Source organism: Salmo salar, unplaced genomic scaffold (assembly GCF_905237065.1).
Source record: "Salmo salar unplaced genomic scaffold, Ssal_v3.1, whole genome shotgun sequence".
Classification (NCBI taxonomy): domain Eukaryota; kingdom Metazoa; phylum Chordata; class Actinopteri; order Salmoniformes; family Salmonidae; genus Salmo; species Salmo salar.
In genome coordinates this window covers 58,592-84,270 of record NW_025547541.1, presented here as the reverse complement: position 1 = coordinate 84,270, position 25,679 = coordinate 58,592, and the positions used below count along the sequence as shown (strand labels likewise).

At 48.4% G+C, this 25,679-nt stretch overlaps 1 protein-coding gene and 1 long non-coding RNA gene across 2 annotated transcripts; both read right to left on the bottom strand.

Annotated features, from left to right (window-relative positions):
• Positions 1-68: 68 nt before the first annotated feature.
• Positions 69-1,990, bottom strand: LOC106609853 (uncharacterized). The gene is made up of 5 exons (XM_045711336.1): positions 1,841-1,990; positions 1,438-1,715; positions 662-982; positions 470-558; positions 69-366 (listed from the first exon to the last, which is right to left on the bottom strand). The coding sequence occupies exons 2-5, from the start codon at positions 1,475-1,477 to the stop codon at positions 232-234; spliced, it is 585 nt and encodes a 194-aa protein (XP_045567292.1). The 5' UTR covers positions 1,478-1,715; positions 1,841-1,990; the 3' UTR covers positions 69-231.
• Positions 1,991-2,323: 333 nt separating this feature from the next.
• LOC123731949 (uncharacterized) lies at positions 2,324-3,161 on the bottom strand. Its single transcript, XR_006762935.1, has 2 exons — positions 3,120-3,161; positions 2,324-2,888 (listed from the first exon to the last, which is right to left on the bottom strand). It is a non-coding gene; the product is annotated as an uncharacterized lncRNA (long non-coding RNA).
• Between the last annotated feature and the right edge of the window lie 22,518 nt (positions 3,162-25,679).

Sequence of the window (25,679 nt, the reverse complement as noted above, 5' to 3'; positions counted from 1 at the left end):
CCATGTTTCTCTGGTGGTAAAAACCAAACTAAAAGGAATAATGGTGGTTGCAGTCACTCCTTTAGATTTCTTCCAAGGTTCTAGAAAGATAAACTAATTCTGAACTTGTTATTAAAATTAGAACCACTTCAGGTTTGTCACCACATTTTAAACACCAGTCCACTGCTGACCATCCATTTAAAACACAAAACTGACCTAAGATCAGCATGTAGGGTCAGCTTCATTCTACTCCTACTCCGTCCCCTGGGCTGCTCTCTCCTCTCCCGGTCCAGCTTCAGCTCTGGAGCTCAGAGAGGCCATCTCCATGGCATTGACATAAAGATCCATGCTGCTCACCCTGTTCACTCTCTTCTGCCTCCTGGTGGGCTAGGGAGACACAGCACCAACAGTCAGACATTTACTCTCTAGTATCTCCATTCTCTCTCCCTCTAGTTTAAATTACTTGTAACGTCTGAGTAAATGTCTTTACCTTGTAGTACAGGTAGGAGGTGGTGATGGCTGTCAGTAGGATCAGCAGCACTACAACGTGTCTGATGATGAAGGCTGGCAGAGGAGAGGCTGCAAACAGAAACACCTTTGATGAGGGGACTGATCATCATCACATAGATCTGTGGGAAATCTGTCAATGACAAAGTTATAAGTCTGGTTCATGTTCAGTTACCTGTGATGGTGAGGGAGAGGAGCTCACTCTCAGAGGAGAAGTCATGAGAGAAAACATAATTGTCATAAACACATCTGTAGTTCCCTTGGTGGGAGTCATCTGCAGCAGGGAAGAGGAAGGCAGCAGAGTGATTGACAGCTGGCTGGGTCTGGGTTCTGTTGGAGCCGGTGAACGTGAGGAGGAAGGAGCCTCCTGGGTACTGTGGCTGAGTGGAGCAGGTGATGGTGAAGCTGTAGCCCCTGAACACCTCGGGCCCCTGGTGGCCCCTGGAGACCCCTCCCATTGAGTCAGTCAGGGAGATATCAGGCTGGACCAGGAGATCTGTAACAATAAAAGAGAACAAGAAAACCTCTTCAACTAGTTTCCTATAGATATGACAATAACATCAGCATGTAACAGTGCTAGCCACCCTCCCTCACAGGGCAACATGAGTAGTGGGCCTACAGTCACTGAGACAACATATGTTGATATCAGGCTTAAGCAGGACATCTGGAACAAGAGGAGAGAAAAAGAAAACGTAGCTCCTCAACTACTTTCCTCATTTAGATATGACAATAACATGACATGTGACAGTGGTAGTGAGTAGAGACGTTCACTGAGATAACACTCAAATACAAAAGCATTCTGGGATATTTAAGTTGTATTTGATTCCTACTTGACTTAGTGATCTATTTAGTAAAGCAGACTGACAAGCTAAACAGTCATCATGAGAGGTGCAGAGGAAGTTGTATGGATGAAGGAAATAGTTGAATATAATTACAATATCTTGTTATTACCTGAGCAGATCACTGTGAGTCCAGGATAGAGATCATACATTCTCCTACACTCCTTCAGTACAGGCTCATCCCCATGACAGTCAACTCCAAACCCTCCAGTGGTGTTTCCAGGTAGAACTGAAACAGTGGAGCCACAACCCAGCTGTCTACACACTACTGCAGCTACATCCCTCTGGTTCCTGTCTTCAGCTCCCACAGTCCTCCACTCTCCCTGGTCGTACCGCTCCACTCCACCAGCACAGCGACTGCCTCCTCCCACCAGCCCACATCATCAGGCTCTGAGAAAAGAAAAGAGAGAGACAGTAATCTTACTATTTTCTCACTAAAACACACCTATATTGTCTCTCATATTCTTCACTCCAGGTGAGAAACAATGTTGATTGAGTGACAAACTGTTTCTTACCTGAGCAGGTGAGTCCAACAGCATTACCAGGTAGACAGGTGTTGTTTTCTCTGTCTGAGGTGTCACAGTCCAGGAGAAGGGACTCTTTGCCTTTACACTGGAACTCTTTATCCCAGGTCTGACCCTCACCTTCTCCATAGAGCCCCCCTGTAGAGCTGCAGGAGCCCCCACAGCCAAGCTCCCCACAGACTACCTCTGCATCCTGCCGGTCAAAGTCAGCTTCACACACTGAGGCCCAGGACTGATTGGACTTCACCTCCACTCTCCCAGAGCAGAGACCAGCTCCATCCACAAGCCGCACAGACTCTGGAGAAAAGACTTGGTTGAACATTCAATCAGTTTTGTTGATGACACTGTCAAGGACTAAACACAAATATGTTGGATAAAAGATTGTAGTTTGCTATGTTTGATACTGTAAGAGGTAGAAATGGGTTCTTAGTCACTCAGGATAGGGTTGGGAATAATGCAGGCAGGAGACAGGAATAAGTTCACTTCACTTTATAGAAAATAAACAGCTGGACATCCATCAGGCAGCTTCACTTCAGTACCATCTGAACTACAATGATCTGCCCATGAACATCTCCCATAAACCAATATGACAAACACAAATATAATGTTTAAATACATCTGACATCTCTCCCTCTATTTAAATGAAATAAAAACACATAAAACATGATACATGGTAATATTGTATAATGTATAAATAAATCTCTCAATATGACCAGTCTCTTACCTGAACAGGTCACATGAAGATGATACTCATATGTAGCATTACAGACACCAGCTCCTCCTTCTATTTTTTTACACTCTGTAATAGAAGACTCATCTCCACTACAAAGCCATATGCTGATTCCTCCTCTTCCATCTTCAAACGGTGGTCCTCTAGATTTAGCTACAAGATTCCCACATCCCAGGTCTCTACACAGAATCTTGGTCTCTTTCATGCCCCACCACCTAGAACATAGACCTGACCAGTCTCCTCTGTAGAAGACTTCCACTGTCCCAGAACAGGAAGTGGTCCCATCCACCAGTCTGACTGAGAGTTCAGCTGTAAACAGCAGAGAGGAAAACACAGTGGTGAGGACAGATGATGACAGTGATTCTGTTATTCTAACAGCAGTAGTGCTTTGTGGTTGACAAGTATTAGTAGTTCCATAAAACACTACTTGTTATTGGGGTTTAGAATGGTTTGTATGGACACATGAATTTCTCCATGTGGGATAATAAAGTTGACTAATATTGAACTGCTATAATCACTGTAGATTTATACTCTACCTACCTGGTGGACTGACGCTTTGAGCCTGGAGATCTGAGGAGAAAGAGAGAGACAGAGGAGAAAGAGAGAGAAAGAGACAGAGAGATAGAGAGAAACAAAGGAGAAAGGGAGGAGTCAGAGGAAGAGAGAGACAGAGGTTAAATGAACATCAACATGACCTTTCATGATGTGATGGGGAAGACAGGCTTATCGTTGGTATGGTGCAACAACACCCATGTGTACATACACTATATATACAAAAGTATGTGGACACCCCTTGAAATTAGTGGATTCTATTTCAGCCACTCCCCTTCCTGACAGATGTATAAATCAAGCACTCAGCCATGCAATCTCCATAGACAAACATTGGCAGTAGAACGGCCTTAATGAAGAGCTCAGTGACTTTCCCCTCTCTTCTCCCCCTCTCCTCTTCCCTTCTCCCCCTCTCTTCTCCCCCTCTCCTCTCCTCTTCTCCATTTCTCCTCTTCTAACGCTCTCCTCTCCTCTCCTCTCCTCTTCTCTACCTCTCCTCATCTCCCCCTCTCCTCTCCTCTCCTCTTCTCCCCCTCTACTCTTCTCCCTTTCCCCTCCCCTCTCATGTCCTTTCACTCTCCTCTCCTCTCCTCCCATCTCCTCCCCTCTCCTCTCCTCTCCTCTCACTTTGCCCCCTCTCTTCTACCACTCTCTTGTAATCTTCTCCCCACTCGTCTTCTAACCCTCTCGTCTCCTTTTCTTCCCCTCCCCTCCCTCTCTACTCTTCTCCCCCTCTACCCTCAACTCTCCCTCTCTTCTCCCCCTCTCCTCTTCTCCCCCTTTCCTCTCCTCTTCTCCCCCTCTCCTCTCCTCTTCTCCACCTCTCCTCTCCTCTTCTCACTCTCTCCTCTTTTCTTCTCCGCTCTCTTCTGCCCCTCTCCACTTCTACCTCTCTCTTCTTCTCTTCTCCCCTCTCTTCTCCCCCTCGCTTCTCCTCTTCTCCCCCTCTTCTTCTCTTCTCACCCTCTCTTCTCCTCTTCTCCCCTCTCCTCTTCTCCCCCTCCCCTCTCCTCTTCTCTTCCCACCTCTCTTCTCCTCTCCTCCCCCTCTACTCTTCTCCCCCTCTCCTCTTCTCCCTCTCCTCTTCTTCCCCTCCCATCCCCCTCTCTTCTCCTCTTCTCCCACTCTCCTCTTCTCCCCTCTCCTCTTCTCCCCCTCTCTTCTCCACCTCTCCTCTTCTTCCCCTCCCATCCCCTCTCTCCTCTTCTCCCCCCTCTCCTCTCCTCTTCTCCCCCCTTCTCCCCCTCTCCTCTCCTCTTCTCCCCCTTCTCCCCCTCTCTTCTCCTCTCCTCTCCTCTCAAGTCCCTTTCCTCTCCCTCTTCTCCCCCCTTCTCAACAATCTTCTCCACTATCCTCCCCTCTCCTCCCTCCACTCCTCTACTCTTCTCTTCTCCCCCTCTCCTCTTCTCTTCCTCACCTCTCCTCTTCACCCCCTCTCCCCTTCTCTCTCCCTCTCCTGTCCTCTTCTCCCCTTTCCTTTCCTCACCTCTTCTTCCCCTCTCCTCTCCTCTTCTCCCCCTCCCTTCTCCCCTTCTCCCCTCTCCTCTCCCCTCTCCTCTTCTCCCCTCTCCTCCTCTCCCCCTCTCTTCTCCCCTTCTCCCCCTTTTCCTCTTCTCCCCCTCTCTTCTCCCCTCTCCTCTTCTCCCCCTCTACTCTCCTCTTCTCCCCTTCTCCCACTCTCCTCTTCTCCCCCTTTCCTCTTCTCCCCCTCTCTTCTCCCCTTCTCATCTTCTTCCTCTCCCATCCTCCCTCTCCTCTGCTCTCTCTCCTCTCCTCTTCTCCCCATCTACTCTTCTCCTCCTCTCCTCTTCTCCCCCTCTCTTCTCCTCTTCTCCCCCTCTCTTCTCCTCTTCTCTCCCTCTCTTCCCTTCTTCTCCTCTTCCCCCTCTCCTCTTCTCCACCTTTCTTCTTCTCCCCTCTTCTCCTCCTCTCCTCCTCTCCCCTCTCCACTTCTCCCCATCTCCTTCTCTTCTCACCCTCTCCTCTCCCCTTCTCCAATAGTCCTCTTCTCCTCCCTCTCTACCTTCTCCCCTTTCCCCTCCCCTCTCATGTCCTTCCCACTCTCCTCTCCTCCCATCTCCTCTTCTCTTCTCCCCCTCTCCTCTTCTCCCTCTCCTCTTCTTTCCCTCCCATCCCCCCTCTCTTCTCCTCTTCTCCCACTCTCCTCTTCTCCCCCTCTCCTCTTCTCCCCCTCTCTTCTCCACCTCTCCTCTTCTTCCCCTCCCATCCCCTCTCTCCTCTTCTCCCCCTCTCCTCTCCTCTTCTCCCCCTTCTCCCCCTCTCCTCTCCTCTTCTCCCCCCTTCTCCCCCTCTCTTCTCCTCTCCTCTCCTCTCAAGTCCCTTCCTCTCCCTCTTCTCCCCCCTTCTCAACCAATCTTCTCCACTATCCTCCCCTCTCCTCCCTCCACTCCTCTACTCTTCTCTTCTCCCCCTCTCCCCTTCTCTTCCTCCCTCTCCTCTTCACCCCCTCTCCCCTTCTCTCTCCCTCTCCTGTCCTCTTCTCCCCTTTCCTTTCCTCACCTCTTCTTCCCCTCTCCTCTCCTCTTCTCCCCCTCCCTTCTCCCCTTCTCCCCTCTCCCCCTCTCCCCCTCTCCTCTTCTCCCCCTCTCCTCCTCTCCCCCTCTCTTCTCCCCTTCTCCCCCTTTCCTCTTCTCCCCCTCTCTTCTCCCCTCTCCTCTTCTCCCCTCTACTCTCCTCTTCTCCCCTTCTCCCACTCTCCTCTTCTCCCCCTTTCCTCTTCTCCCCCTCTCTTCTCCCCTTCTCATCTTCTTCCTCTCCCATCCTCCCTCTCCTCTGCTCTTCTCCCCTCTCCTCTTCTCCCCATCTACTCTTCTCCTCCTCTCCTCTTCTCCCCCTCTCTTCTCCTCTTCTCCCCCTCTCTTCTCCTCTTCTCTCCCTCTCTTCCCTTCTTCTCCCCTTCCCCCCTCTCCTCTTCTCCACCTTTCTTCTCCTACCCCTCTTCTCCTCCTCTCCTCCTCTCCCCCTCTCCACTTCTCCCCATCTCCTTCTCTTCTCACCCTCTCCTCTCCCCTTCTCCAATAGTCCTCTTCTCCTCCCTCTACGCTTCTCCCCTTTCCCCTCCCCTCTCATGTCCTTCCCACTCTCCTCTCCTCCCATCTCCTCTTCTCTTCTCCCCTCTCTTCTCCCCCTCTCTTCTCCTCTTCTCCCCCTCTCCTCTTATTGCCCCCCCTATCTTCTCCTCTTTTTCCACCTCCCATTCTTCCTCTCCTCTCGTCTTCTCCTCTTCTCCCCCTCCCCTCTCCTCTTCTCCCCCTCTCCCATTCTCCCCCTATCCTCTTCTCCCCTCTACTGCCCACTTCTCTCACTCTCCTCTTCTCCCCCTCTCTTCTCCCCCTCTCCTCTCCTCTTCTCCATTTCTCCTCTTCTAACGCTCTCCTCTCCTCTCCTCTCCTCTTCTCTACCTCTCCTCATCTCCCCCTCTCCTCTCCTCTCCTCTTCTCCCCCTCTACTCTTCTCCCTTTCCCCTCCCCTCTCATGTCCTTTCACTCTCCTCTCCTCTCCTCCCATCTCCTCTCCTCTTCTCCCCTCTCTTCTCCCCCTCTCTTCTCCTCTTCTCTTCCCCCTCTCCTCTCCTCCCCTCTCCTCTCCTCTTCTCCCCCTCTCTTCTCCCCTTCTGCCCCTCTCCTCCCATTCTCCCCTCTCCTCTTCTCCCCCTCTACTCTCCTCTTCTCCCCTTCTCCCACTCTCCTCTTCTCCCCCTCTCCTCTTCTCCCCTCTCTTCTCCCCTTCTCCGCCTCTCCTCTTCTCCCCCTCTCTTCTCTACTTCTCACCCTCTCCTATTCTCTACCTCTCCTCTTCTCCCCCCTCTCCTCTTCTCCCCCTCTCCTCTTCTTCCCCTCACATCCTCCCTCTCCTCTCCCCCTCTCTTCTCCCCTTCTCCCCCTCTCCTCTTCTCCCCCTCTCTTCTCCCCCTCTCCTCTCCTCTTCTCCATCTCTCCTCTTCTCACCCTCTCCTCTTCTCCCCCTCTCTTCTCCCCTTCTCCCCCTCTCCTCTTCTCCCCCTCTCTTCTTCTCCCCCTCTCCAATTCTCCTCTCTCCCCTTCTCCCCCTCTACTCTCCTCTTCTCCCCTTCTCCCCCTCTCCTCTTCTCCCCCTCTCCTCCCCTCTATTCTCCCCTTCTCCCCCTCTCCTCTTCACCCCTCTCCTCTTCTCCCCCTATCCTCTTCACCCCCTCTCCTCTTCACCCTTTCTCCGAATCTCCTCTTCTCCCCCTCTCCCCTTCTCCGCCTTTCCTCTTCTCCCCATCTCTTCTACCATTTCTCTCCCTCTCCTCTTCTCCCCCTCTCTTCTCCCCCTCTCCTCTCCTCTTCTCCATCTCTCCTCTTCTCACCCTCTCCTCTTCTCCCCCTCTCTTCTCCACTTCTAACCCTCTCCTCTTCTCTACCTCTCCCTTCTCCCCCTCTCCTCTTCTCACCCTCTCTTCTCCATCTCTTCTCCCTCTCTCTTCTCCCCCTCTCCTCTTCTCCCCCTCTCCTCTTTTTCCCTCCCATCCTCCCTCTCCTCTCCTCTTCTACCCCTCTCTTCTCCCCCTCTCCTCTTCTCCCCCTCTCTTCTCCCCCTCTCCTCTCCTCTTCTCCATCTCTCCTCTTCTCACCCCTCTCCTCTTCTCCCCCTCTCTTCCCACTTCTCACCCCTCTCCTCTACCTGTCTTCTTCTCCCCCTCTCCTCTTCTCACCCTCTCTTCTCCCTTTCTTCTCCCCCTCTCTTCTCCTCCTCTCATCTCCTCTCCTCCCCCTCTCCTCTCCTCTTCTCCCCCTCTCTTCTCCGCTTCTTCTCCCTCTCTCTTCTCCCGTTCTCCTCTTCTCTCCCTCTCCTCTCCACTTCTCCCCTCTCCTCTTCTCCAATTCTGCCCCTCTCCTGTTCTCCCCTCTCCTCTCCTCTTCTCCCCCACTTCTCCCCCTCTCTTCTCCCCTGCTCCCCCTCTCCTCTTCTCCCCCTCTCTTCTCCTCTTCTCCCCCTCTCCTCTCCGCTTCTCACCCTCTTCTCCCCCTCTCTTCTCCCACACTTCTTCTTCCCCTCTCCTCTTCTCTCCCTCTCCTCTACACTTCACCACTTCTGCCCCTCTCCTCTTCTCCCCCTCTCCTCTTCTCCCCCCTCTCCTCTTCTCCCCCCTTTACCTCTACTCTTCTCACCCTCTTCTCCCACCCTCTTCTCCCACACTTCTTCTCCCCCTCTCCTCTTCTCTCCCTCTCCTCTCCTCCCCCTCCCCTCTACACTTCACCACTTCTGCCCCTCTCCTCTTCTCCCCCTCTCTCCTCTTATCCCCCTTTACCTCTACTCTTCTCACCCTCTTCTCCCCCTCTCTACTCCCACCCGTCCTCTCCCCCACTCCTCTTCTCTCCATCTCCTCTCCTCCACTCTCCTCTACTCTTCTCCAATTCTGCCCCTCTCCTGTTCTCCCCTCTCCTCTCCTCTTCTCCCCCTCTTCTCCCCCTCTCTTCTCCCCTGCTCCCCCCCTCTGCTCTTCTCCCCCTCTCTTCTCCTCTTCTCCCCTCTATTCTACTCTTCCCCCCTCCTCTCCTCTTCTCACCCTCTCTTCTCCCCTTCTCCCCCTCCCCTCTTCTCTCCTCTCCTCTCCTCTCCTCCCCCTCTCCTCTCCTCCCCCTCTCTTCTCCCCATCTCCCCCTCTCCTCCCCTTCTCCCCTTCTCCTCTTCTCCCCCTCTCCTCTTCTCCCCCTCTCCTCTTCTCCCACTCTCCTCTAATCTTCTCCCCCTCTCTTCTGCCCTTCTCCCCTCTCCTCTTCTCCCCCTCTACTCTCCTCTTCTCCCCTTCTCCCCCTCTCCTCTTCTCCCCCTCTCTTCTCCGCTTCTTCTCCCTCTCTCTTCTCCCGTTCTCCTCTTCTCTCCCTCTCCTCTCCTCTCCTCCCCTCTCCTCTTCTCCAATTCTGCCCCTCTCCTGTTCTCCCCCTCTCCTCTCCTCTTCTCCCCCTCTTCTCCCCCTTCTCTTCTCCCCTGCTCCCCCTCTCCTCTTCTCCAACCTCTCCTCTCCGCTTCTCACCCTCTTCTCCCCCTCTCTTCTCCCACACTTCTTCTCCCCCTCTCCTCTTCTCCCCCTCTCTCCTCTACTCTTCTCACCCTCTTCTCCCCCTCTCTTCTCCCCTTCTCCCCCCTCTGCTCTTCTCCCCTCTCTTCTCCTCTTCTCCCCTCTACTCTTCTCCAATTCTGCCCCTCTCCCGTTCTCCCCCTCTCCTCTCCTCTTCTCCCCCTCTTCTCCCCCTCTCTTCTCCCCTTCTCCCCCTCTGCTCTTCTCCCCCTCTCTTCTCCTCTTCTCCCCCTCTATTCTACTCTTCCCCACTCCTCTCCTCTTCTCACCCTCTCTTCTCCCCCTCTCCTCTTCTCCCCTCTTTTCTCCCCCCTCTCCTCTCTCCTCTCCTCTCCTTCCCCTCCCCTCTCCTCTCCTCCCCTCCCCTCTTATCCCCCTCTCCCCTCTCTTCTCCTCTTCTCCCCCTCTATTTTCCTCTTCTCCCCCTCTCCTCTCCTCTTCTCACCCTCTCTTCTCCCCTCCTCCCCGTCTCCTCTTATCTCACTCTCCTCTCCTCTTCTCCCCCTCTTCTCTCCTCTTCTCCCCCTCTCTTCTCCCCTTTTTCTCCTCCTCTCCTCTTCTCCCCCTCTCTTCTCCCTTTCTTCTTCCCCTCTCTTCTCCCCCTCTCCTCTTCTCCCCCTCTCCTCTTCTTCACCTCTCTTCTCCCCCCTCCTCTCCTCTCCTCTCCTCTCCTCTCCTCTCCTCTCCTCTCCTCTCCTCTCCTCTCTCTCTCCTCTCCTCTCCTCTCCTCTCCTCTCCTCTCCTCTCCTCTCCTCTCCTCTCCTCTTCTCCCCTCTCTTCTCCCCTAGCCCCCCCTCTCCTCTTCTCACCCCTCTCTTCTCCCCTTCTCCCCCTCTCCTCTTCTCTCACTCTCCTCTCCTCTTCTCCCCCTCTCCTCTCCTCTTCTCCCCCTCTCTTCTCCCACTCTCTTCTCCCCATCTCCTCTTCTCCCCCTCTCCTATTCTTCCCCTCCCATCCTCCCACTCCTCTTCTCTTCTCCCCCTTCTTCTCCCCTCTCCTCTTCTCCCCTCACCTGTTCTCTCCCTCTCCTCCCCTCTTCTCCCCCTCTTCTCCCCCTCTCTTCTCCCCTTCCACCCCTCTCCCCTTCCCCTCCTCTCTTCTCCTCTTCTCCCCCTCTCTTCTCCTCTTCTCCCCCTCTCTTCTCCCACACTTCTTCTCCCCCTCTACTCTTCTCTCCCTCTCCTCTCCTACCCTTCTCCTCTCCTCTTCTCCCCCTCTCCTCCTCTCCCCCTCTCTTCTCCCCTTCTCCCCTTCTCCCCTTCTCCTCTGCTCCCCCTCTCCTCTTCTCCCCCTATCCTCTTCTCTCCCTCTCCTCTCCTCTTCTCCCCCTCCCCTCTCCTCTCCCCCCTCTCCTCTACTCTTCTCCCCTTCTGCCCCTCTCCTCTTCTCCCCCTTTCCTCTTTCGCCCCTCTCTTCTCCTATTCTCCCCCTCTCCTCTCCTCTTCTCACCCTCTTCTCCCCTTTTCTTCTCCCACCCTTCTTCTCCCCCCTCTCCTCTCCTCCCCCTCTCCTCTACTCCTCTCCTCTTCTCTCACTCTCCTCTCCTCTTCTCCCCCTCTCCTCTCCTCTTCTCCCCTCTCTTCTCCCACTCTCTTCTCCCCATCTCCTCTTCTCCCCCTCTCCTATTCTTCCCCTCCCATCCTCCCTCTCCTCTCCTCTTCTCCCCCTCTCTTCTCCCCTTCTCCCCCTCTCCTCTTCTTCCCCACTCCTCTTCTCTTCTCCCCTTCTTCTCCCCCTCTCCTCTTCTCCCCTCTCCTGTTCTCCCCCTCTCCTCCCCTCTTCTCCCCCTCTTCTCCCCCTCTCTTCTCCCCTTCCACCCCTCTCCCCTTCCCCTCCTCTCTTCTCCACTTCTCCCCCTCTCCTCTCATCTTCTCACCCTCTTCTCTACCCTCTCTTCTCCCACACTTTTTCTCCCCCTCTCCTCTTCTCACCCTCTCCTCTTCTCCCCCTCTACTCTTCTCTACTTCTGCCCCTCACCTCTTCTCCCCCTCTCTTCTACTCTTCTCCCCCTCTCCTCTCCCACACTTCTTCTCCCCCTCTCCTCCGCTCCCCCTCTCCCCCTCTACTCCTCTTCTCCCCCTCTCTTCTCCTCTTCTCTCCCTCTCCTCTCCTCTTCTCACCCTCTCTTCTCCCCTTCTCTCCCTCTCCTCTTCTCTCCCTCTCCTCATCTCTCCTTTCCTCTTCTCCCCTCTCCTCTCCTCTTCTCACCCTCTTCTCCCCCTCTCTTCTCCCACCCTTCTTCTCTCCCTCTCCTCTCCTACCCTTCTCCTCTACTCTTCTCCCCTTCTCCCCTCCCCTCCCCTATCCTCTCCTCTTCTCACCCTCTTCTCCCCTTTTCTTCTCCCACCCTTCTTCTCCCCCTCTCCTCTCCTCCCCCTCTCCTCTACTCCTCTCCTCTTCTCTCACTCTCCTCTCCTCTTCTCCCCCTCTCCTCTCCTCTTCTCCCCTCTCTTCTCCCACTCTCTTCTCCCCATCTCCTCTTCTCCCCCTCTCCTATTCTTCCCCTCCCATCCTCCCTCTCCTCTCCTCTTCTCCCCCTCTCTTCTCCCCTTCTCCCCCTCTCCTCTTCTTCCCCACTCCTCTTCTCTTCTCCCCCTTCTTCTCCCCCTCTCCTCTTCTCCCCTCTCCTGTTCTCCCCCTCTCCTCCCCTCTTCTCCCCCTCTTCTCCCCCTCTCTTCTCCCCTTCCACCCCTCTCCCCTTCCCCTCCTCTCTTCTCCTCTTCTCCCCCTCTCCTCTCATCTTCTCACCCTCTTCTCCCCCTCTCTTCTCCCACACTTTTTCTCCCCCTCTCCTCTTCTCACCCTCTCCTCTTCTCCCCCTCTACTCTTCTCTACTTCTGCCCCTCACCTCTTCTCCCCCTCTCTTCTACTCTTCTCCCCCTCTCCTCTCCCACACTTCTTCTCCCCCCTCTCCTCCGCTCCCCCCTCTCCCCCCTCTACTCCTCTTCTCCCCCTCTCTTCTCCTCTTCTCTCCCTCTCCTCTCCTCTCCTCTTCTCACCCTCTCTTCTCCCCTTCTCTCCCTCTCCTCTTCTCTCCCTCTCCTCATCTCTCCTTTCCTCTTCTCCCCCTCTCCTCTCCACTTCTCACCCTCTTCTCCCCTCTCTTCTCCCACCCTTCTTCTCTCCCTCTCCTCTCCTACCCTTCTCCTCTACTCTTCTCCCCTTCTCCCCCTCCCCTCTTCCCCCTCTCCGCCTCTCTTCTCCTCTTCTCCCCCCTCTATTCTCCTCTTCTCCCCCTTTCCTCTCCTCTTCTCACCCTCTCTTCTCCCCTTCTCCCCCTCTCCTCTTCTCCCCCTCTCCTCTCCTCTTCTCCCCCTCTCCACTCCTTTTCTCCCCCTCTCTTCTCCCCTTCTTCTCCCCCTCTCTTCTCCCCCTCTCCTCTACTCTTCTCCCCTTCTGGCCCTCTCCTGTTCTCCCCCTCTCCACTCCTCTTCTCCCCTCTTCTCCCCCTCTCTTCTCCAATTCTCCCCCTCCCCTCTCCTCTCCTCCCCCTCTCCTCTACTCTTCTCCCCTTCTGCCCCTCTCCTCTTCTCCCCCTCTCCTCTCCTCTTCTCACCCTCTTCTCCCCCTCACTTCTCCCACCCTTCTTCTCTCCCTCTCCTCTCCTCCCCTCTCCTCTACTCTTCTCCCCTTCTACCCCTCTCCTCTTCTACCCCTCTCCTCCTCTCCCCCTCTCTACTCCTCTTCTCCCCCTCTACTCCCCACTTCTCTCCCTCTCCTCTTCTCCCCCTCTTCTCTCCCTCTCTTCACCTGCCCTTCCTCTCATGTCCTTCCCTCTCCTCCTCTCCCTCTTCTCCCACCCCTCTTCTCCCTCTCTCTTCTCTCCCTCCCTTCTCCTCTTCTCCTCTTCTCCCCCTCTCTTCTCTCCTTCTCCCTTCTCCTCTTCTCCTCTTCTCCCCCTCTCTTCTCCCCTTCTCCCCTCTCCTCTTCTCCTCTTCTCCCCCTTTTCTCTTTTCACCCCTCTCTTCTCCCCCTTCTCTCCCTCTCTTTTCCTCTTCTCCCCCTCTCTTCACCTTTTCTTCCCCTCCTCCCCTTTCCTCTCCTCCCCCTTCTACCCCCCTCTTCTCCCCCTCTACTCTTCTCCCCCTCTGCCCTTCTCCCTCTGTCCTCTTCTCCCCCTCTCTTCTCTTCGCACCCCTTCTCCCCCTCTCCTCTCCTCCCAGTCTCTCTTCTCCCCCTCTCTCATCTCCCCCTCTTCTCTCACTCTCTTCTCCTCATCTCCCCCTCTTCATCTCTTCTCCCCATCTCATCTTCTCCCCCTCACCTCTTCTCCCCTCCCCTCTCTTCCCCTTTTCTCCCCCTCTCCTCTTCTTCCCCTCCCCCTCTCCTCTCCCTTCTCCCCCTCTCTTCTCCCCTTTCTTCTCCCCTTCTCACCCTCTCCTCCCCTCTTCTCCCCCCTCTATTCTTCTCCCCAGCTCCACTTCTTCCCCTCCCCTCTGACCTTTTCTCCTCCTTTCCTCCCCATTCTCCCACTCTCTTCTCCTCTTATCTCCCCTTCTCCTCTCCTCTTCTCCCCTTCTCCTCTCCTCTTCTCCCCCTCTCCTCTTCTTTCCCCTCCCCTCCCCCCTGACCTTTTCTCCTCCTCTCCTCCCCATTCTCCCCCTCTCCTCTTCTCCCCCTCTCTTCTCCTCTTATCTCCCCTTCTCCTCTCCTCTTCTCCCCCCTCTCCTCTTCTTCTCCTCTCCTCCCCCCTCTCCTCTTCATATCTCACCTCAACATGGATCTAGTCCAATCAGATGTGTCTCACCTCAACATGGATCTAGTCCAATCAGACGTGTCTCACCTCAACATGGATCTAGTCCAATCAGACGTGTCTCACCTCAACATGGATCTAGTCCAATCAGACATGTCTCATCTCAACATGGATCTAGTCCAATCAGACGTGTCTCACCTCAACATTCATCTAGTCCAATCAGATAAGTCTCACCTCAACATGGATCTAGTCCAATCAGAGTAAATCAGTTGTTACATAAGGTGACAGTTGTAGAACTGTTAACTTCTTGGGGCTATGTGGGACGCTAGCGTGCCACCTGTGGTGCACCCTATCAACAGCAGGTGCATTTCAAGAGCGGCAAATTTGAAACCAAATAAATGTCAAAATTCAAATTTTTCAAACATACAACTATCTTACACCCTTTGAAAGATAAACATCTCCTTAATCTAACCACGTTGTCCGATTTCAAAAAGGTTTTACGGCGAAAGCATAAAGTTAGATTATGTTAGGAGAGTACATTGACAATAGCTGTGTGTAATGTTTTGTCAATTCAAAGACAGGCGTCACCAAAACCATAAAACCAGCTAAAATGATGCACTAACCTTTAACAATCTCCATCAGATGACACTCCTAGGACATTATGTTAGACAATAAATGCATTTTTAGTTCTATCAAGTTCATATTTATATCCAAAATAGCGGTTTACTATGGCGTTGATGTTCAGGAAATCGTTTCCCTCCAATAACCGGCAGTCAAGTCAGCACCACAAATTAAATAATTAAAATTAGAAAACATTGGTAAAATATTATATTGTCATTTAAAGAATTATAGATTTACATCTCTTGAACGCAATCAACTTGCCAGATTTAAAAATAACCTTACTGGGAAATCACACTATGCAATAATCTGAGCACTGCGCCCAGAAAAATACGCTTTGCGATACAGACAAACGGCCATGTTGGAGAGATCTAAAATCGAAATTACTATGTAAATAATCCATTACCTTTGATTCTCTTCATCAGATGTCACTTCCAGGTATCACAGGTCCATAACGAATGTAGTTTTGTTCAAAAAAGCTCATCATTTATGTCCAAAAAGCTCTGTGTTGTTAGCACATGATCTAAGCCAGCCGGACTTCTCGTCATGAACGAGGGGAAAAAATATATTTACGTTCATTCAAACATGTCAAACGTTGTATAGCATAAATCATTAGTGCCTTTTTAACCAGAACATGAATAATATTCAAGGTGGACGAATGCATTCTCTTTTATAACGTATTGGAACGGGGGTACCCAACATGACCTCGCGCGCCAGAGTCTAATCGGCCATCACCGTTCCATGGCTCTTGTTCGGTCAGATCTCACAGTAAAAGACTCAAAACACTTTGTAAAGGCTGGTGACATCTAGTGGAAGCAATAGGAAGTGCCAAAACATTAATCAACCCCTGTGTGTTTCAATGGCATAGGCTTAAAGGTAATTCAACACATCAGGTATCCACATCCTGTCAGAAAATGTCTCAGGTTTTTGCCTGCCAAATGAGTTCTGTTATACTCACAGACACCATTCAAACAGTTTTAGAAACTTTAGGGTGTTTTCTATCCATATATAATAAGTATATGCAAATTCTAGTTACTGGGTAGGATTAGTAACCAGATTAAATCGGGTACGTTTTTTTATCCAGCCGTGAAAATACTGCCCCCTAGCCCCAACAGGTTAACAAAGTAGCTGAAATGTCAAAGACCGTAGCCTGAGGTCACCCAAAGAAAAGTAATCCAGAACTTTCTCTTGTATAGAATTACAAATCTATCACTTTCATATGAACCCCTGGATACACAGCAGAACATCTACACTGAATCCATCCACCAAGCATCCTGATTTGTTTTACACTTTAACCTTTTAACGTCCCATCTGGCCAACATCCGGCGAAATTGCAGAGCGCAAAATACAAATTGCAGAAATAGTCACAATAAACTTTCATGAAGATACAAGTGTTATACATCAAAATAAAGACTAACTTCTTGTTAACCTTTCTGGGACCGGGGGCAATATTGAGTAGTTTGGATAAAAATGTACCCAAATTAAACAGCCTACTACTCGGGCCCAGAATCAAATATTTGCATATTATTAGTAGATTTGGATAGAAAACACTCTGAAGTTTCTAAAACTTTTTGAATGATATCTGTGAGTATAACAGAACTCATATGGCAGGCAAAAACCTGAGAGGTATCCAGTCAGGAAGTGGGCACTCTAAGGGTTGTAGTCATTTCAAATTATGTTCTATTGAAACTACAGTGTCTGTGGGGTCAACTTGCACTTCCTAAGGCTTCCACTAGATGCCAACAGTCATTTTAACCTCTCTTGGGTAGGGGGCAGTATTTTCACATCTGGATGAAAAACGTACCTGATTTAATCTGGTTACTACTCCTGCCCAGAAACTAGAATATGCATATAATTACTATATTTGGATAGAAAACACTCTAAAGTTTCTAAAACTGTTTGAATGGTGTCTGTGAGTATAACAGAACTCATATGGCAGGCCAAAACCTGAGAAGATTCCATACAGGAAGTGGACTGTCTGACAATTTCTGGTCCTTCTGTTGCCTCTCTATCGAAATTACAGTATCTCTGCTGTTACGTGACAATTTCTAAGGATTCCATTGGCTCTTTGAAGGCGCCAGAAAGTGGAATGGGATCTCTGCTGTCTCTGGGCAAGGTCCAGGAACTCTGTTTGTGAGTGGTCAGCCTAGTGGCTCAGAGACAGGAGATGCGCGAGCACGAGAGACCACCATGTTTTTCTTCACCTGTTTGAATGAATACAAGGTTGTCCGGTTGGAATATTTTAAACAGCGTTTGACATCAACTTCTCGAAATCGTCCCACCTACGTAACAGCCAGTTGAATCCCGTGGCGCGATTTTCAAATACCTTAGAAATGCTATTACTTCAATTTCTCAAACATATGACTATTTTACAGCATTTTAAAGAGAAGACTCTCGTTAATCTAACCACACTGTCCGATTTCAAAAAAGGCTTTACAACGAAAGCAAAACATTAGATTATGTCAGCAGAGTACCCAGCCAGAAATAATCAGACACCCATTTTTCAAGCTAGCATATAATGTCACAAAAACCCAGAAGACAGCTAAATGCAGCACTAACCTTTGATGTCATCTTCATCAGATGACACACCTAGGACATTATGTTAAACAATACATACAATACATGCATGTTTTGTTCAATCAAGTTCATATTTATATCAAAAAACAGCTTTTTACATTAGCATGTGACGTTCAGAACTAGCACACTTCCGGTGAATTTACTAAATTACTCACGATAAACGTTCACAAAAAGCATAACAATTATTTTAAGAATTATAGATACAGAACTCCTGTATGCACTCGATATGTCCGATTTTAAAATAGCTTTTCGGTGAAAGCACAATTTGCAATATTCTAAGTAGATAGCCCGGCATCACAGGGCTAGCTATTTAGACACCCAGCAAGTTTAGCCTTCACCAAAGTCAGATTTACTATAAGAAAAATGTTATTACCTTTGGTGTTCTTCGTCAGAATGCACTCCCAGGACTTCTACTTCAATAACAAATGTTGGTTTGGTCCCGAATAATCCATCGTTATATCCAAATAGTGGCGTTTTGTTCGTGCGTTCAAGACACTATCCGAAAGGGTAAAGAAGGGTGACGAGCATGGCGCATTTCGTGACAAAAAAAATCTAAATATTCCATTACAGTACTTCGAAGCATGTCAACCGCTGTTTAAAATCCATTTGTATGCCATTTTTCTCGTAACAAAGCGATAATATTCCGACCGGGAATCTGCATTTAGGTAAACAGACGAAAGAAAATAAAGCATGGGGTCGACTCGGGCACGCGCCTAAGCCCATAGTACTCTGATCGGCCACTTGCCAAAAGCGATAATGTGTTTCAGCCAGAGCCTGCCTCGATATCATTCAGATTTTTCCCGGGCTCTGAGAGCCTATGGGAGCTGTAGGAAGTGTCATGTTATAGCAAAGATCCTCAGTCTTCAATAAAAAGAGCCAAGTTGAACAACAACTTGTCAGACAGGCCACTTCCCATATAGAATGGCCTGTCTGACCATTTGTTGAACTTCTTTTCCATCTCTATCATTTACTAAGGATCTCTGCTCTAACGTGACACTTCCCACGTCTTCCATAGGCTCTCAGAGCCCGGGAAAAAACAGAATGTCGTCATTCCAGCCCCAGGCTGAAACACATTATCGCCTTTCTCAAGTGGCCGATCAAGAGACACTGGCTTATGCGCGTGACCCCGACCGCCCCCGCCTTTGGGATTTTTTCCTCTGTTTGCCGAAAAGGAGATTCCCTGTCGGAATATTATCGCTTTTCTACGAGAAAAATGTCGTAAAAATTGATTTTAAACAGCGGTTGACATGCTTCGAAGTACGGTAATGGAATACTTAGAATTTTATTGTCACGAATTGCGCCATGCGCGTGACACTTCTTTACTATTTCGGATAGTGTCTGGAACGCACGAACAAAACGCCGCTATTCGGATATAACGATGGATTATTTTGGACCAAACCAACATTTGTTATTGAAGTAGCAGTCCTGGGTGTGTATTCTGACGAAGACAACAAAAGGTAATGAAACTTTTATAATAGTAAATATGATTATGGTGAGTGCTAAACTTGCCGGGTGTCTAAATAGCGAGCCCGTGATGCCTGGGCTATGTACTTACGTCACATGCTAATGTAAAAAGCTGGTTTTTGATATAAATATGAACTTGATTGAACAAAACATGCATGTATTGTATAACATAATGTCCTAGGGTTGTCATCTGATGAAGATCATCAAAGGTGAGTGCTGCATTTAGCTGTCTTCTGGGTTTTGGTGACATTATATGCTGGCTTGAAAAATGGGTGTCTGATTATTTCTGGCTTGGTACTCTGCTGACATAATCTAATGTTTTGCTTTCGTTGTAAAGCCTTTTTGAAATCGGACAGTGTGGTTAGATTAACGAGAGTCTTGTCTTTAAATGGCTGTAAAATAGTCATATGTTTGAGAAATTGAAGTAATAGGATTTTTAAGGTTTTGAAAATCGCGCCACAGGATAGCAGTGGCTGTTACGTAGGTGGGACGAATTTGTCCCGCCTAGCCTAGAGAGGTTAATAACTTACCTTTGATGAACTTAATTTGGTTGCACTCACAAGAGTCCCTGTTACACAATAAATGTTTGTTTTGTTCGATAAAGTCCCTCTTTATATCCCAAAAACTCAGTTTTGTTGGCGTGTTTTGTTCAGTAATCCACTGGCTCAAAGGCGGTTACAACAGTAGAATACATGCTAATAGTACCGGTAAAGTTCGTGGAAATGTCAAACAATGTTTTTTATTCATCCTCAGGTTGTCTATTGTCTTTATAGTCGATAATATTTCAACCAGACAATAGCGTATTCAATACAAAGGAAAAAGAACGAAGGGCGCATTCCCGGTCGCACGCAAAAAAGCTCTGGTTCATTCGACCGACCCTCATGAAATGCTCTCATTCTTCTTCATTTCTCAGAATACAAGCCTGAAACAATGTCGAAAGACTGTTGACATCTAGTGGAAGCCAGCGGAACTGCAATCTGGGTCCTATCCACTTATATGGTCGATAGGCTTTCAATGGAAAAACACAAACATCAAAAGAATCCCACTTCCTGGATGGATTTTCCTCAGGCTTTCGCCTGCCATATAAGTTCTGTTATACTCACAGACAATATTTTAACCTGTTAGGGCTAGGGGGCAGTATTTGCACTGCTGGATAAAAAAAATGTACCCGATTTAATCTGGTTACTAATCCTACCCAGTAACTAGAATATGCATATACTTATTATATATGGATAGAAAACACTCTAAAGTTTCTAAAACTGTTTGAATGGTGTCTGTGAGTATAACAGAACTCATTTGGCAGGCAAAACCCTGAGACATTTTCTGACAGGAAGTGGATACCTGATGTGTTGTATTACCTTTAAACCTATCCCATTGAAAAACACAGGGGCTGAGGAATATTTTGGCACTTCCTATTGCTTCCACTAGATGTCACCAGCCTTTACAAAGTGTTTTGAGTCTTCTGGAGGGAGATCTGACCGAACAAGAGCCATGGAACGATGATGGCCCATTAGACACCTGGCGCGCGAGTTCATGTTGGGTACCCTCGTTCCAATACGTTATAAAAGAGTATGCATTCGTCCACCTTGAATATTATTCATGTTCTGGTTAAAAAGGCCCTAATGATTTATGCTATACAACGTTTGACATGTTTGAACGAACGTAAATATATTTTTTTCCCCTCGTTCATGACGAGAAGTCCGGCTGGCTTAGATCATGTGCTAACAAGACGGAGATTTTTGGACATAAATGATGAGCTTTTTTGAACAAAACTACATTCGTTATGGACCTGTGATACCTGGAAGTGACATCTGATGAAGAGAATCAAAGGTAATGGATTATTTACATAGTATTTTCGATTTTAGATCTCCCCAACATGACGTCTAGTCTGTATCCCAACGCGTATTTTTCTGGGCGCAGTGCTCAGATTATTGCAAAGTGTGATTTCCCAGTAAGGTTATTTTTAAATCTGGCAAGTTGATTGCGTTCAAGAGATGTAAATCTATAATTCTTTAAATGACAATATAATATTTTACCAATGTTTTCTAATTTTAATTATTTAATTTGTGGTGTTGACTTGACTGCCGGTTATTGGAGGGAAACGATTTCCTCAACATCAATGCCATAGTAAAACGCTGTTTTTGGATATAAATATGAACTTGATAGAACTAAAAATGCATGCATTGTCTAACATAATGTCCTAGGAGTGTCATCTGATGGAGATTGTAAAAGGTTAGTGCATCATTTTAGCTGGTTTTATGGTTTTGGTGACCCTGTCTTTGAATTGACAAAACATTACACACAACTCTTGTAAATGTACTGTCCTAACATACTCTAAATTTATGCTTTCGCCGTAAAACCTTTTTGAAATCGTAAAACGTGGTTAGATTAAGGAGATGTTTATCTTTCAAAGGGTGTAAAATAGTTGTATGTTTGAAAAATTTGAATTTTGACATTTATTTGGATTCAAATTTGCCGCTCTTGAAATGCACCTGCTGTTGATGGAGTGCACCACGGGGGGGACGCTAGCGTCCCACCTAGCCCATAGAGGTTAATGAACACTTTTTATGACACTGAAATAACCTTCAACTACAGTATGTAGATGTATGTATGAGTTACATGTGGAATAACAAGAGTACAGTCAATAACACAATAGAAAAAAAGAAAGTCTATATATAGTGTGTGCAAATGGAGTGAGGAGGTAAGGCAATAAAAAGGCCATAGTAGCGAAGTAATTACAATTTAGCAAATTAACACTGGAGTGATAGATGAACAGATGTGTAAGTAGAAATACTGGTGTGCAAAAGAGCAGAAAAGTAAATAAAAACAATATGGGGATGAGGTTGGCTTTGGGGATGACCAGTTAGATATACCTGCTGGAGCGCGTGCTACGGGTGGGTGTTGTTATCGTGACCAGTGAGCTGAGGTAAGGCGGAGCTATACTGAGCATAGACTTATAGATGACCTGGAGCCAGTGGGTCTGGAGACGAATATGTAGCGAGGGCCAGCCAACGAGAGCATACAGGTTGCAGTAGTGGGTGGTATATGGGGCTTTGGTGACAAAACGGATGGCACTGTGATAGACTACATCCAGTTTGCTGAGCAGAGTATTGGAAGCTATTTTGTAAATGACATCACCAAAGTCGAGGATCGGTAGGATAGTCAGTTTTACGAGGGTAAGTTTGGCGGCGTGAGTGAAGGAGGCTTTGTTGTGAAATAGGAAGCCGATTCTAGATTTAATTTTGGATTGACGATGTTTAATATGAGTCTGGAAGGAGAGTTTACAGTCTAGCCAGACACCTACGTATTTGTAGTTGTCCACATATTCTAAGTCAGAACCGTCCAGAGTAGTGATGCTAGGTGGGCAGGCGGGTGGGTGCGGGCTGTGAACGAAAAGCATGCATTTGGTTTTACTAGCGTTTAAGAGCAGTTGGAGGCCACGGAAGGAGTGTTGCATGGCACTGAAGCTCGTCTGGAGATTAGTTCACACAGTGTCCAAAGAAGGGCAACATGTATACAGAATGGTGTTGTCTGCGTAGAGGTGGATCAGGGAATCACCCGCAGCAAGAGCGACATCATTGATATATACAGAGAAAAGATTCGGCGCAAGAATTGAACCCTGAGGTACCCCCATAGAGACTGGCAGAAGTCTGGACAATAGGCACTCCAATTTGATACACTGAACTCTGTCTGAGAAGTAGTTGGGACAGGACAGGGAGACCCAGCTATATTGTGTTGATGTTAAAAGAGCTTTTCAGTACTACTAGTGTCACGGGTGTCGTAGGTTGTAGACCAAAACGCAGCGGGAAAATGTATACTCATCTTCTTTTTATTAGTGAAGAAGGAAAACACAAACAACGTATACAAAAACAAACAAACTGGACAGTCTCATCAGGCACACAGCTAAACAAGAAACAATCTCCCACAAAATCCCATGACAAACACATTCCTATTTATAGGACCTTCAATCAGAGGCAATGATAGACAGCTGCCTCCAACCGAAGGCCCCAACACCATTTACCTAATACAATTGACTAGACTGAACATAGAAATAAACTAACATAGAACAATAACCAAAACCCTGGACTAATAAATCAAATACCCCTCTACATACACACATACACAAACACACCCTGAACCACATAAACCAAATACCCCTCTACATGAACACATACACAAACACACCCTGAACCACATAAAACAAATACCCCTGCCACGTCCTGACCAAACTATAAGAACAAATAACCCCTTTACTGGTCAGGACGTGACAACTAGGTCATATGAGATGAATTGTGCTGTTTATGTGTTAATGTACTCTATGTGTAGGTGCTTCCAAACCTTTCCTTTGGGATGAAAACCAAAACAAAAAGTGGGAAGGAACATGTGTTGGAGAGAGAGTTGAGTTATGTACTAGACTGGTGGTGGTCGGATAGAGAGTTGAGTTATGTACTAGACTGGTGGGGGTCAGGGAGAGAGTTGAGTTATGTACTAGACTGGTGGGGGTCAGGGAGAGAGTTGAGTTATATACTAGACTGGTGGGGGTCAGGGAGAGAGTTGAGTTATGTACTAGACTGGTGGGGGTCAGGGAGAGAATTTAGTTATCTACTAGACTGGTGGGGGTTGGAGAGAGAGTTGAGTTATGTACTAGACTGGTGGGGGTCAGGGAGAGAGTTGAGTTATGTACTAGACTGGTGGGGGTCAGGGAGAGAGTTGAGTTATGTACTAGACTGGTGGGGGTCAGGGAGAGAGTTATGTACTAGACTGGTGGGGGTCAGGGAGAGAGGTGAGCTATGTACTAGACTGGTGGGGGTCAGGGAGAGAGGTGAGCTATGTACTAGACTGGTGGGGATCAGGGAGAGAGTTGAGTTATGTACTAGACTGGTGGGGATCAGGGAGAGAGTTGAGTTATGTACTAGACTGGTGGGGGTCAGGGAGAGAGTTGAGTTATGTACTAGACTGGTGGGGGTTGGAGAGAGAGTTGAGTTATGTACTAGACTGGTGGAGATCTGGCATCCAGGCGGCCCTGGCAGCAGCAGTGGGTTCTGGGTAAAATCACTGGGGAAGCTAATCCAGAAACAAAAGCCATATTACAACCTATGTGTTGTGATAAATGCATTGTTTCCTCTGTAACCTGTTAGTTTATATGCCTTGACACTGTGATATATAAACCTAAAACAAAGATTATAAGAAGACTCAGAGGCAGAATAAATTCAACCACACCTTTGTTTCATCACAAAACCAGAGAGCAACATCTGTCCTGTGAAATCCACAAAACATATTACATGTAACAAACAGTTACATGACCTACAGCATGGTCAAGCAAGGTCATGTTTCTGCCATTTTCTGACTAATAAACAACTACTGATTTAGAACCACAGAGTTACAGCAAGTCACAAAGAAAACAGGATCTGCCTCCACTATTCCAGCACCATTTACACTTCAACACTTCAACATCATCATATCACCTCATGTATCCTACATGTCTATGACTCTGTCATACAGTACACCATTTTAGTTTTTTTTCTCCTAAGGTACCTGGCTAAAATGCTTGCTGGCTAGCATAACTTCCTGGCATGGGCAACGATGCACCTGGCCAGCTAGTTAACATTAGCATACTACATCTAGCTACAGTACATGTTGAACTTCCATCCTCTCAGGCCAGCTAGTTAACATTAGCCTACTACATCTACCTACAGTACATGTTGAACTACCATCCTGTCAGGCCAGCTAGTTAACATTAGCCTACTACATCTAGCTACAGTACATGTTGAACTTCCATCCTCTCAGGCCAGCTAGTTAACATTAGCCTACTACATCTAGCTACAGTACATGTTGAACTTCCATCCTGTCAGGCCAGGGGCACAATGTATGAATTTCAAATCAAATCAAATGTTATTAGTAACATGCGCTGAATACAACAGGTGTTTACCTTACAGTGAGATGTTTACTTACGAGCCCCTACCCAACAATGCAGTTTCAAAAAATACCGATAAGAAAAAGAGATAAAAGTAACAAGTAATTAAAGAGCAGCAGTGAAATAACAATAGCGAGACTATAAACAGGGGGGTACAATACAGAGTAAATGTGCGGGACACCGGTTATTTGAGGTAGTATGTACATGTAGAGTTATTAAAATAACTATGAATACTGTAGATGACAACAAGGAGTAGCAGTGGTGTAAGGGGGGGGGGGGGGTGCACTGCAAATAGTCTGGGTAGCCATTTCACTAGATGTTCAGGAGTCTTATGGTTTGGGGGTAGAAGCTGTTTAGAAGCCTCTTGGACCTTGAGTTGGTGCTCCGGTACCGCTTGCCGTGCAGTAGCAGAGAGAACAGTCTATGACTAGACTAGGGTGGCTGGAGTCTTTGACCATTTTTAGTGCCTTCCTCTGATACCGCCTGGTATACAGATCCTGGATGGCAGGAAGCTTGGCCCCAGTGATGTACTGGGCCGTTCGCACTACCCTCTGTAGTGCCTTGTGGTCGGAGGCCGAGCAGTTGCCATACCAGGCAGTGATGCAACCCGTCAGGATGCTCTCGATGGTGCAGCTGTAGAACCTTTTGAGGATCTGAGGACCCATGCCAAATCTTTTCAGTCTCCTGAGGGGGAATAGGTTTTGTTGTGCCCTCTTCACAACTGTCTTGTTGTGCTTGGACCATGTTAGTTTGTTGGTGATGTGGACACCAAGGAACTTGAAGCTCTCAACAGGTAGAATTTATGGTTGGATCAGAATCTCCGTTATAATCATTGTCCAGTACAGAGAATTAAAACCACAAGTCCAAACCCCTATCTCCATCCATGGCTAATTTAGGAAAGGGACAATTTTAGCTAGCTAGACAATAAGACAATGAGATGCATTCAAGATTTCTTTCTGTTAATTATGAATTTTGTCTTGTGATGTGATTGGTCTGAAGCCAAATACAAACTGGCTTCCCTTTACACTTTTTTTGTTGCGCCAGGACCATTCACAGCTGAGCTCACTCAGTTTAGCTCAACGCTGATTGGCTAATAATTAATAAAACATTTTTCGAAGAAGGCCAAATACCCGCTGGCTTCCCTTTCATTCAATGCTATGGGTGACAATATAATAAACCCACACAGTATCTAGAACTACACAATGATTAAATATTTACTGA

Excerpts from the sequence above, each read along its gene's own strand:
- LOC106609853 (XM_045711336.1), bottom strand. The coding sequence starts at position 1,477 with ATGTATGATCTCTATCCTGGACTCACAGTGATCTGCTCAG. Across the intron at positions 983-1,437 it reads ACTCACAGTGATCTGCTCAG|ATCTCCTGGTCCAGCCTGAT; the intron begins GTAATAACAAGA and ends TTATTGTTACAG. Across the intron at positions 559-661 it reads CCTCTCCCTCACCATCACAG|CCTCTCCTCTGCCAGCCTTC; the intron begins GTAACTGAACAT and ends TTCTGTTTGCAG.